Raw genomic sequence first — 12,957 nt, forward strand, 5'->3', positions numbered from 1 at the left:
TTGAATAAACCCAAGACATACAGTTTTCCTAGCACATGACTTATGGAAAGCCTTTCTTCCTTGCAACTTCTGTTCACTATGTATAAAAAAGAAGGATAATCCACATCCAATTTTAGGAGCATTTTAAGGATCAATAAAAGCAATTCAGGACTAAGGATTTGTAAGGATCTTCTGTTGTATGTGATACAAAACCTTAGACTCAAAAGCATTGCTCAAAACAGTACAAGTTTTATTATTGCTTAGAGGTTTTAATATTGCAATGGGACACTTGCAAGGATTGGCAGATTTTAACATGTCTAAATCAGGTTATCAGCCAACTGATCAACCTGAAGAGGATCAGAGGGAGATTTGTGACTCTACTTAAGGTTATTAGGTGACTCATAATCGAATTTTAGCTGATTGGGACTTCTTAAGGTTCAGGGGAGCCCCACAAGCCTCCTAACATTTGCAGGACAGTAGTAGCTTCTTACTACCCTTGTCTTTTTCAAAAGGATTACCCAGGTTTAGCCATGATGCAGCTGCTCAGAAATCATCTTTTGTGTACCATAACAGAACAGTGTCTATTTGTGTGTGTATATATATACACACACACACATGCACATACATACATATATATGCCGATACACAGTCCTGTTTTATTATTTATTCTGAACTGGGATTATCTAAGTGTGTTTTGCTCTTAGGAAATGCAGATCTTTAGTAAGTCTGAACAAAAGAAATGAACATAGGTCTTGACCAATGAAAAACTAGTGTTACAGTTCCATGCACCACAGTATTTGAAATAGATCAGTAAGTATGTCAATGTGTTACAAGTATAAAGATGTTTAGATATAATGTTAGTAGGAATTTAAAATACTAATTGAAAGCATTAATGAACTGCTTACTCTGGTAAAATATTAATTCATTTTGTTAAAACTCCCATTGATAAATTATCTTCTGCTTTACAAGGCACTGCACTGGATATACTTTTCAATCAAAGCAAGTTATCATTTGCAAATAAATAATATGATACTAACACAGTTACTGCATACAACCTAGGCAGGTCAACCCAGTCTCTGAAAGTGAGGTAACAATTCTTTTTCTAACAGACTTTTTTAGTTGTTCATGTTAGTTCTCTGTATCCATTCCTATTATTTAATTAATATTCCATGTTAAAACTCTGGTTTAATTTTGAAAGATCCACCATAAAATTACCTCTGTAAAAGCTGCCAACTCTTCTTGGAACAGGGTCATTATACAGAATTCTATTTTCCTTAGTAGATGCTCCATCTTCTGTGTGTGGATCATGATATGCTCCACCCTAAACAAAAGAACAATCAATATTTAAAATTAAAGATTATAAACTGATTTGCAGTTTTTAACCAACATACGTAAGCAAGAAACCCCAGCCTTAACCACACACAATTTTCCTTTCATGTTATTAATAACTGCAAATATAAAATCACAGACTGCGTAATCAACAATCACTTGGGTTTGCTGCTTGCTTTATCCAAAATGACAAATATGGCATTAACAACATTTTGCCTCTTAATCATAATTTTAAAGACTTGAGCATGATTCAGACCCCCAGCTTTTTGCTGTGAATGAAATGCAGTTGTAATATCTCTGGAGGAATCTTTTACTGGAAGTCTTGTTAAATTAATTGCTGATGGAATCTGGTCACACTGCTAATGCTGAATATTAAAAAGCAAACAGGAAATGTATATAATTTGTCATAATTGCAACACCAAAGCACTTTCTTTAATCAGCTGTTATCCAGTAGTACCTAGAGGTAGCAACAGCCACAAAATCTAGCATATGCAAAATAAGAGGTAGCTGCTGAACTAGGAAATTTATAAACTAAATAGTTAAGTTAGACAGGACATCAAAGAAAGTATCATTACCTCCATTTTCCTGAATACAGTACTTCCTGGAAGTACTTCATGCAAAAGCTTAAGCAAGCCACTAAAACATCCATTTTGTTTGCCACCAAACATGACTTAACCCCACACTTAAATGAAGCAGATGCTGCAATTTTTCCCACAGAATGGACCAACCAGATAAAATTCAATGCTCTCTACAAGACTGCACACGAAACTGCACTGAAAACGTTACATGAATTTAAATCTAAAATGTCCAAGAAGGACAAAGGTTAAAAAACGAAAACCTAAAAAAAAACCTGACCAGAATTAAAAGAGGGGATTTCAACTCACTATATGAGTGATTTGCAGAGTCTATTTTGCCTTTTTTTAATGAAGATCTGGCTTCACTCTCACAGATAAAACAACCCTTGAAACTGTGCCAAGATGAGAAGTGCAGCTAAAACAATGCTTTAAATCACAGTTTGATTCTTCTAAAATTTACAAGAGGCTGAAGCATTTGAGTAAATTGCTACTTGTGTAACATACCTCTTCTTTCTCAGCAGTTAAGTTACAAATATAAGACAGTAATAGCAACTTGTACTTGATTTTCTTCGGCTTGTCCCTTTTTGAGTACATTTAATTTAAAATTAAAAAGAAACCTTAAAGCAAAAGTGTTGTACTGAGACTGGAAAAGCCCCAAAACTAATACTGAATGCGAGACTTTTCTTCTTCTTCTTTTTTTTTAATTATAATTTAAAGCCTGGTAAACAAAGAATGTTTCTTTTTAAAAAGACTTGGTAGAGCTAAAGAGAAAATCAGTGAGAAACTAGAAACATGGAAGTGAGGAAACTTCACAAAACATGGGCAGAGAGAGAAAACCAGTAGAACTGATAGGGAAAAAAATAACAGGAAAACAATAACGAATGTCTGAGAACACTCATGTTATTCCTGAATTTTTTAGTTCAGTAATCCTGAGGGAAATTAAATTTTCTCATTTCTAATGCAGAATGTAAAAGGAAAAAATAAAAAAAAGGAGAAAAAAGGGAGTGTTAGGAAGGAGCCAAAGAATGACTTCTTTGTGAAAATGCCTTTACAAGGCATAAGAAGATTGACAATTTAATTCTGATTTGTTACTTAAGTAGAACAAACAAACAAAAACAACTTTGTGAATTTACAGACTTGCCATACATTTCAGAAGGGTATCTTTCCTTTCAGACTTCTGCTTATTGAAATACAGATTTAAAAGCATTAATTGAAGGCTTAAATTTAAAAACACTGACCATAAAAGATAAAGGTAAGTTTTTTCCAAATGATTAGGCACTCTAAAGCAAACAAAAATGAACAAAACCATAAGCATTATGATATACGTACATTTTTGTAATGAAAATAAAAATTTGTCAACCAATTCTCACAAGACAAAGAATGATCTGATAAAAACAATCTGCCTCTACATAACATGAAATAAAATTAAAATTACTTATCAGACTAATATCTGCTGCAGAATGCAGAAAAAGCTCCTCATGCACTGAAGAATACAAGGTAGCATGAGCTTTTGTTACAAAAACCCCTCAAATGTTGGTGTTATTGCCCATCTACAGTAACACTTGATATATAACAGATTAAGTATACCACTTGACTGAAATGAGAGAGAAAAATGACTACACAAGGAAAAACAAAAAAAAGGTTTTGAAATGGAGCTGCTGTAATCCCTTCCAAGTGGCTTTCTTTTGTCTATATTACGTTGTATTTCTCCCATTTTTATGAGATCTATTCTCATGTGTGAATAAACATAAACCTGAATGGAGGAGGTAAGTACAAAAAACTTATCGTGCCTTTTTTTCCCTGCTGGGCTGAAGAGGCAACCACAACATGAAAACTCTTTTTTATGGTATTTGTAGACCACTACTAACAACTCAGCTACATATATTTCTTACATAAACTAAGTAGGCAGAGTTTTTCAGTCTCTCACAACAAAGCACAATTTTTAGACCTTAAATAATATTGGCAGCTCTTTGAATTCCTTTAATTTGTCAACAAATCTGAACTACATGTTGTCTTCTAAGAAGTCACTTTATCACAGATGTACGTATAGAGAAACAAACACTCATTTTTTTTACTTCTCCCTGCACTGTTTTGCTCCAATCTGGATCAAAGGTACAGCAATTTAAAGATCTGGGGACCAATGCAGTCATCTTTACACATCTGATGAGTAAAACATCAGATAATTCAGAAATGTTGTGTAAGAAATGTAAATTAACACCAGAACTAGGCCTTCCTCTACTTATTAAATAATTATCACAGTAAAACACAACAAGGCATCTAGTGACACTGTAAGGATTCAATTTACCAGTGGGTTTCTCCAGCATAAAATCCCTAGACTACATCAGTTACATATCATACTAATCAAGAGAAATATTACAAGTTTTGATATTCCTCTAGTAAATGATGGTGTTTCAGCAATAATGCCCTGCTCTAAGTGATTAAAAGCTCACTTCAACAATTAGCATCAGCCTTCATAACAGAAATACTGTCATGGGGCTGAAACCAGGACAAATACATACAAGAAAAGCTAAATAAGACCACAAATGAGAAGGTTAATTAAGCAAAACAATATGATTAAAATAAAATCAGACAATGTAACCAAAGTCTAGGAACTACTAACGAAGTTTTAACTTCATTTTTTTTCCGTTCTCGCATTTCAGTACTTGAAGAGAATAGTAGTATTCGAAGTCCATTTTTTAAAAAAAGCCTCTCATTTTGCCCTTGAAATACTTAGCCCTTCTGAAAACACATCCCAACATCCCTCGTCTCACAACAAGACAAATCAATGAATAACTGCAAAGAAACAAACAGAAGCGAGAAAGCAGCACACTGTCCCCACATGAAGTAAAAAGAGGATAGTAAGCCTTCCATAATAGGCAATATTTTGAACTAACCCTATTAGTATCTTCTGTACAGTCTTCTCGTGACGAGCCAACAGATCTTGTGAGTGACTTATGCTGCACCTGTGGAGATAACAGTTGCAGGCTGTTTGCTCTGGCTGCCATCCCTTGCCCTATGCTTAAGCCACCCTCTGAGCCCTTTGACCTCACTCTGTCCCGGCTCACATACATAGAGTGTCTATGAGGGCGCTGCTGTGAAGAAAAAGGACTGGTATAACCTAGACCATAGGAAAAAGATTCGTGTGGAGCAGACAGAGAGTGGGAATGGCTTCCATCCATGTGATCTGGCAGTTTTAACTCCTCCATTGTTTTGGAGTGTCTTGTTGATGGTCTTCGGGTGTCCAGGGTACCCTCGCTGCGGTTATTCCTCCCGGATGGACTGAGCAAAGTTCTGTTATCACTGTGTCGGGGAGCAGTTGGACTGGTAGGAGAGTTCAAGTCCATACAGCTGGATGGAAAATACCTACTGCTGTTTGGTTCTGCAGCCTGGGCCCTGGCCTCAGAAAGGTTGCCCACGGATTTCGAGTCTGTCAGAACCCCATGGCTCTTTGACTTTGTCCGATATGAAGGACTCTTAGAAGACTGCGGGATAGTATCAATGTAGCTGTGGCGACTGTGCTTATCGCCGGGTTGCAGCGTCCCAGTTTTGCTTTGAGAAGTTTCCATAAATGAGTGACGGTTCTGCTGAGATCTGGTATTAGACTTCAGGTACTTTGTGCCTGAACCATCAGAACTTTTTGGGTCCACGTTAAAATCAAATTCTGTTTTTCCCTTTGTTTCCTTTGGGCTGAGAAGATGCGGCATGTTATTATTGGCTAGATCCTTGTTGCCAGATCCAGGTGTGTTGCTTGATTTTTTAGCATGCATTGGACTATGCGCAGCTCCAGGAAGGTTTCCATTTAAAAAGCTTTCATTTGCTGGAAGACCCTCTTCTCTTGGCCCGCCAGCCCCTAACGTCTGTATATCCTTGCTGTTTGATCTGTGGTGTGACTGCAAAGCAGAACTTTTGCTGGCTTGATTTCTACATTAAAATGCATAAAGAAGCATTAATATACCAGATTACATATTCATGTATTAATAACTTCAACAAAAGTATACTCATTTCAGAAAGGAGCTGCCATTTAAACCCACAAAATTTAACTGCAGTAAGATCAAATGCTGCCAACTAGGCATCAGAAGTTCCACTAAAATAACAGATTTGCAAGTGTTAGTACATTGCAGTTTCTTTCTGCTTAAATCCTGATGGACAAACTCAGCTTTGGTTAATAGATTTTGCTAACAAGAAGAAGTGAAGATATAAAATACAAACAGAAACTCCAGCATATATTTACACATTTATGCATGTGAGTAATATAACTGCACAGCAATAATGTAACACTACATTATGAAAATTAGCTGTATACCCATTGAACAAACTCTTAAATACACCTGGCATATCAAAGTGAATGCAGAACAACAAAGTATGCCAGCACTGTCACGAAAACCTGATACAATCAATGCTCCAGGCCATCTAATGTATGTCTGACTTGGAGGGGGAGGGGAGGGGGAAAAGAGGTTACTGTGCTGGTAAAGGCATCCAGAGTAAGCCTGAGCCCAGTACAGTGGAGAAAGCCCTGTAAACACCAAACCCCAAACCAGGTCTACCACAGGAACCCTGATTTTTGTGGAACTTGGCACCATCCCAGTTCTGGGCACACTAACTCATCCCCAAAGCTGCACGTGAAATGCTCTGCAACCAGACTGAATTGGTGCAGAGCTACTTGGTGATGTCCTTAACCTCTACTCTACCTTCCAGCTTTCCTGGTTTTAGGATTGCAGGACTGAGATATGAGTTGGATTCTACAAACATTCAGTCTGACTTCATTTATTATTTAGCAGGATTTATTATCTCAGGTTTTCTGGCATAAAACCAGTTCTGCTTCTAGGCTTACGCTGTCTTTGCAAACTAACCACAACTAAGCAGTGCTGCAGCTGTACTTGTAAACCTTGATGGACCTAGGCAAGCTATGAGCAAGTTAACTTACCTCTGTATCAAATCTATGATAATGTAACTCAGATACATTACTGAGTGTTAAAGTGAGAGCTCACTGTACAGATGAGTTTGTACCTTTGTTGATAATTATAACTGAATGATGCTAGTCATTTTTATACCTAGGATTTTTGTATTAGCTGCTTCCAGTGATCTAATTGTGTTATTATAATTAACTATTACAGTTTCTAGAAATTTAGCAATTTTAATGCCAGTTTAAAATATTTTTAGTTAAAAAGAAGTGTATTTTTAAAAAAACTTATTGATATAAGGAACCTAGTAATTTTAGATCAAGCAGCTAGGCAAGCCTTTTAGATAAGAAGTTTCCCATGGACCTAGGTTCTCCTTTCTGATGCCACATTTCTAATGGTAAAACTTCTAAATAACTGTAAGGGCAGCTAAAACTTTTTGGTGTCTATCTCTGAAAAAGTATAGATCATAAACGTCATCATCCCAAATCTTAAAATGAGGAGTAATTTTTTGAATTTCACAGGAAAAGCTAAAGAAAAAACATGGCTGGAATTAAAAGCCACTATCATTCTGCATACTTCAGAGGGCGACCTTTAGGAGAGCTTTTGTTAGAGGAATACCATGAGGCTTTTTGTACTGAAGTATTTCATCCACCAGTAAACCTGGTTCATTGATGTATTAAAATCAAGTGGGTTCTCGCAAGCTCTGTGTGTCCAACAAGGAAGTCACTGGGCAAATATGCCCTGCTTTAAGTTCAAGTAGACTAGACTTCACTCGTAACTGCAACTTCAGACAAAACTCTCTTCATTGCCGATTTGGAGCATGATCAATCCATGCAACTTTGGGACATTTAGCTGCTAAAAATCTGTGTGAATTTTGAACTTTCAAACACTAAAACCTTGGACAGGTTGCAAATGTACAGTAGTGCTGGCATTCCAAAGAAAACAGCATTCCTTTGGAATCTCAGGCATACTCCAAGCCACAAAATTCCTAATGTTGTTCAAGAAAAAGGTTAACATTTTTTTAAGAGTGGTAAGCCAACTTTTTTTTTTTTGTCAAATGCAGAGATAGCTTGAACATTGCCTTTGTTTTTTTCTCTTCAAGAAGCATTCACCTGACGCAGAAAGTTACCAAAACTATAACACCATAAAACTGTATCTACTTCCTTCATTTAGTGAGTCAACATGGAGCAGTATATACCTCTCAATGTGCCTAAACTCTCAAACACAACTTCTCTTTTCTTGTAGATGATGATGTATGTAAGCATGATGGCATCATGAGCATTATTCATTGGCAGAGCAAATGTCAGTGATGATGGTGAGATAATAAGTTTACCTGTTAGATAATGTGTTGCTGTCCACGTGGTAAGGTTTTCTCTTAGCTGACCTCGAAGGTGAGCTTCCGCAGCGATCCAAGAGTCTTTGGGTTTGAAACGAAGGATGGTTCAAACATTGCTCTGTCAAATATCTATCTGCTGGATCTAACTTCAGTAAGTTCTTTTGGAAAACAAATCCCAAAGTTTAAAAGTTAGTATCTGTATTTGCATCAGCAAACAATATAACAAAATAAATATTATTGGGATAGCTTTTTAATCTGTAGAGTTTCTGTGATTAGATCTAACTGCTAGAACAAATATATGTTGCATTAAACTACATGTGATACAAAACAAAGACTTACAAAACCTGTATTCTACTTAAGAGATGGAAGGTCTCAGCCTTACTTATTATGAAACATATATACTTGCTATATGTATGTAATGAATATACATACACATACATAAGTAGTTAAGTATGTATGCTTAAAATATGTCTAAAATACAAAAATATCTAAATTTTAAAAAATGTTTTATCTATATAACTATACATGCCTAAGATGTAAGTATTTTAAACATTTTCCCAGGATATATATATTAAAAAAATGTTTTTTAGAATTAAAAATATTAAATTTACCAGTAATAAAATGCTACAACAAAACAGGCTTTATAAATAGAACAAGCACACAAGAACAATCCTATACAAAGAAAGATATTTTAAAGTTAGCATTTTAAAAAATACACAAATAAAAGAGTTCTGCTTTTTTACTGCTAGAGTTCAAGTCCACCCGTAATTTTAAGAAATCATCTAAACTGTTTACAATGCACTCAGAATAACATTTGCCTTATAATTCTGCTAGATCTGCTGCGATTCTAAACAAAGTCACTTTCTGGCATGTAGAAAATATTTAATCACAAAATTGAAAACCAGTAGGTTGGGTATTTTGACAGTTTTGAAAGGTTTCTTGCAGGAACAGGGCAATAAAAAACTTATCTTGGAATATCTGAATACGCATGACTGTCAGCAAAGATAAAAGTATGAATGGCTATTAAGTAAAAAGAATAGCTATTTTTCAGGGTTATATAGGTTGAATAGAGAACAACTCCATGTGTATATATGCATGTGTATACACACACAGAGTGCATATCTGTATATGTATTAACATAGTATTCAGCCACTTGACCACAAACTGGTTTTCCCTTCACAGGATCCCTGCACTTCGAATTAGAAAATGCACAGCAAACAAAGCAAGAGGCAAACTACATCCCTACGTAGTTTGGTCATACAGTATGCAGTATCTTCCTTTCTGAAGTGACAAACTGTGTACTGAATGATTAACTTTTTCTTTCCCTCTTTTTTTCTGGTGCTCATCACTATGGTGGCTCAAATGGCCAAACAAACATGAGAAGGCCACAAGTGATACCCACATTCCTCCTCAGAAAAGAGGATGTCCAGAGGCTTCCCTCAAGTGCCCGTACACTAACTTGCGGAGCCTGAACCATGAGCATGGTTAACCAGAAGTCCATAGGGAAGCACAAGGCTGTGAACCTGCCTGGAGTCACGGAGAAGTAGTGGGACAGGGGCTCATGGCTGAGGCATGATCATCGATGGGTACAGCTGGCTTCAGAAGGAAGGAGGTGTGGAGGCAAAGGAGTTGGTACTCCATATAATTGAGTTCCTGGATGGTATCAAATGCTAGCATGAAACAGAAGGTCTATCCATTGACAGTCTCTAGGTCAGGATTAGAAGGGAAAGCAACATTTGTGACGTTATGCTGGGGGTTAAACCATGCACTGAAAAGCGTGAAGGAGATGAAGATGACAACTCTCTACAACAACAAGCAGAAGCCTCCTGATCACAGGTCCTCATCCTCATGCCAGACTTCAACTATCCAGACATCCAGCCTGTATCGACGATTCAGGAGATTTCTAGACTATGTTGGTGGCAATTTACTAGTGCAGCTGCTGAAGAATCAGCCAAGGGTAGGACTTGAATCGACCTGCTGCTCACCAGCAGTAAAGTACAGGAGAGCCATCTGATTTTTAAAGAAAATTTATTGAGAGTTCAGGAACAAAGCATCTTATTGTACAAAAGACCACAACATTTTGCATAAGGCCAGGCTGGCTAAACAGGGAGTTTCTTAATGAACAAGAATGCAAAATGGGAGTGTGCACGAGCTAGAGTCAAGGACAGGATACAAAGGAGGACTTTAAAAGCGCTGCATTAGCACAAAGGTTAGACCACTTTGGAAGGCCAAAGTCCAGCTGGAGCTAAGGCATCTGAATAACATCAAGGGTAAAAAGAAGGTATTCTACAAGTATTCTAGCAGTAAACAGAAGGTCAGAGAAAATGCACGTCTGCTGCTGAATGGGAGAAGACAACTGAATGATATGAAAAAGACTGAAATACTCAACATCTTTTTTGCCCAAGACACCACATGCAGAACCAGCTCCCAGCTCCGAAATGCATGCTTACAAAACAGCATGATTTGTGAAGGAGAGAGGAAGAGAGGAGCAACAAAGCCACAGGGCCAAACGGGTGCCTCTTCATTAATTCAGTTCAGAAATGCTCTCTAAATATCAATAACTCACTACTTTAGCTGGCATAAGTTGAAGTGTGCGTTATTCAGCAATCTAGTAACCAGACCTGAGATCCCTGGGAATGCAGATAATGAGGAACACACCAAGCAGGGACATATGCCAGACTGTCCAGTGCCTGGAGAAGAGACAGGCAAACAGCAAAGTATGTGCAGCATTTGCAGCACGCAACTTAACCACAGATCTCTTCTGTTCTCTTCCTGTAGTGTTTTGCTCATTCTTTAACAATGTTCCAATTCCTGAATTATGTAAGTCAAACACAAAATATTTTCTCTACAGAATCCTTGACCTTTTTCACCTTGTAGGGAGAGATACAGACAGAAAGGTTGAAAAGAATTATTTGAAGTGGAATGGAATTATTTGGAAACCTGTGTTTCCCTAAAATTCAAGTGCTATGTTTACAACTTTATAACTTCTAAATCACACCAAAAGAACCCAAAAGACATTGAAATATAACATAAAAATCAGGATAAAATGAAAAACCCTGCCCCAGCACGTGTAACAATGGCCTGAAGAATGATCTTGAAACTGCTGTTCTGCAAATTATGCTACTACAGCTTGAGCTACAGCTAACTATGATAACCAGAAAAAGTGTCTGTGAATTAGAAAATAGAAATAGGAATTCTGTGAACAGAAAATATCAAACCAAGCAATTACATGCACCGAGGTACCTAATTTTGTGGACTCCATGAAACCAAGCTAAAAGTTATGCTGACTCTCTTCATAATGCAGGGAGATTAAATGGAAGTGATTTGAACCAGTTGCATTTAAGAAGAGTAGAGCAAATGTGGTGAGTTTCTGCTAGCTACATCAACAAAGTAAATAGCAAAGTATAGCCCAAATAAAATGACCTCTGGTTTCCAAGACAACTGGTGCAGATGGACTTGGCACCACACAATTCATGTAGAGTTCATTAACCATATCCACTCTTCATATTTAGTCCCGATCACCTTGAATTCTTAGGTGACATTCCTGTGACTCTAAACCTAATTTTTGACACTATGACTTCTTTTTTCAGCTTACTGTGGACGAAATAATTGGAGGGTTGTACTGCATCTTACCATGGTGATGTTTTTATAGTACAACAAGGACAATAGGTGTTGCACACCTAGGAATAAGGTACAAAAAATGCATAGCACAATGCTTTACAGTGTTTGGCCATTTTGAGGGGAGCCAGCTTCTACTGATCCCCTGTAAGAAACCATCTCAGGACCACATCCCAGTTTGGCCATGGGTAACTAGCTGACTTGTTCCAAAACAGGACTGAAGAGTAACATAATATACACACTGTATAGAGGTGAGTGATAGCAAGCAGATTAAAGGCTTGGGTTAAAAAAATACTATGGTGCATCAACTTTGTCTTTGACAACTGTCCACATCTTCATGTTTATCCAACAACAAATGAAAAACAACTCAGGTTAGCTTAATACTCTGTGGATTTATCTACATTTATTATGGGTTGAGAGCTCATGCTCCATTACAAAGGCAACCTGTGCATTTGAATGTTTGTCAGCGTGAATGCCTATTGCTGCAAATGATGGTGATTCTTTTGTCTGGACTATGTACTGTTTATCAAATTATCAAAATTTGAACAGACTCTCCTGACATTTGCAAAGGGTATTTTCCTGATTTCTAGGAAATATCAATCCTTGCTACAAGCAATGGTGATATCAAAACATTTCAAAAGGAAGTTCGCAAGTACTTTAAGACATATTATATTAGGAAAAAAAAAAGTGTCACTTACATTTTTCCTACATATTACGGACAGAAAATAAAATACATTTTCCTACCTTCATAAGATCAAGCAATACACCACTTAAAATTCCCAAGTATCTTCTCTCTAAAGACTGTGGATGATTGACTGCTGGAAACTGTAAAAATAATACAGCACAAATATACTGAGAATGTAAACAAGGTATACATGAATATAATGTTTCAAAAAAAAAAAGAAACTCCATAGTGAATCAAAGCATGTAATTAATGGGAATCATATGCACTGAAAAAGTTATTAGTTTATGAAACATTATAAAACATTATAATGAAACAAATAACTGTTGGTGTATGATTTGCATCCAGTCAACCAGACAAAGTATACTCGATTAGTAGGGCAGTCAAGGAACATCTCTCAAATGAGAAATAATCAACTTAGATCTATAGATGTGTTTGTGGCGTTATGACTGACAAGAAGTGGGAGGTTTAAAATAGATTCAGAAATAACATAAGTAATACATACTTTAGAGAAAGATTAAAAATAGCTTTGAGAGA

At 36.7% G+C, this 12,957-nt stretch overlaps 1 protein-coding gene across 2 annotated transcripts in view; it reads right to left on the bottom strand.

Annotated features, from left to right (window-relative positions):
- Positions 1-12,957, bottom strand: part of CDKL5 (cyclin dependent kinase like 5) — a 142,308-nt gene that overhangs the window by 24,667 nt on the left and 104,684 nt on the right. Inside the window, exons 10-14 of one of the 2 annotated variants that reach the window (XM_080377128.1) lie at positions 12,483-12,563; positions 8,118-8,278; positions 4,778-5,804; positions 1,548-1,667; positions 1,195-1,300 (exon numbers count right to left, since the gene is read on the bottom strand). In XM_080377128.1, coding sequence (XP_080233254.1) covers positions 1,195-1,300; positions 1,548-1,667; positions 4,778-5,804; positions 8,118-8,278; positions 12,483-12,563 — 1,495 coding nt within the window. The remainder of the gene's footprint in view (positions 1-1,194; positions 1,301-1,547; positions 1,668-4,777; positions 5,805-8,117; positions 8,279-12,482; positions 12,564-12,957) is intronic. The other variant, XM_080377127.1, reaches the window with a different exon arrangement.

The sequence above is a fragment of the Falco punctatus genome, assembly GCF_963210335.1.
Source record: "Falco punctatus genome assembly, chromosome: 2".
Lineage (NCBI taxonomy): Eukaryota > Metazoa > Chordata > Aves > Falconiformes > Falconidae > Falco > Falco punctatus.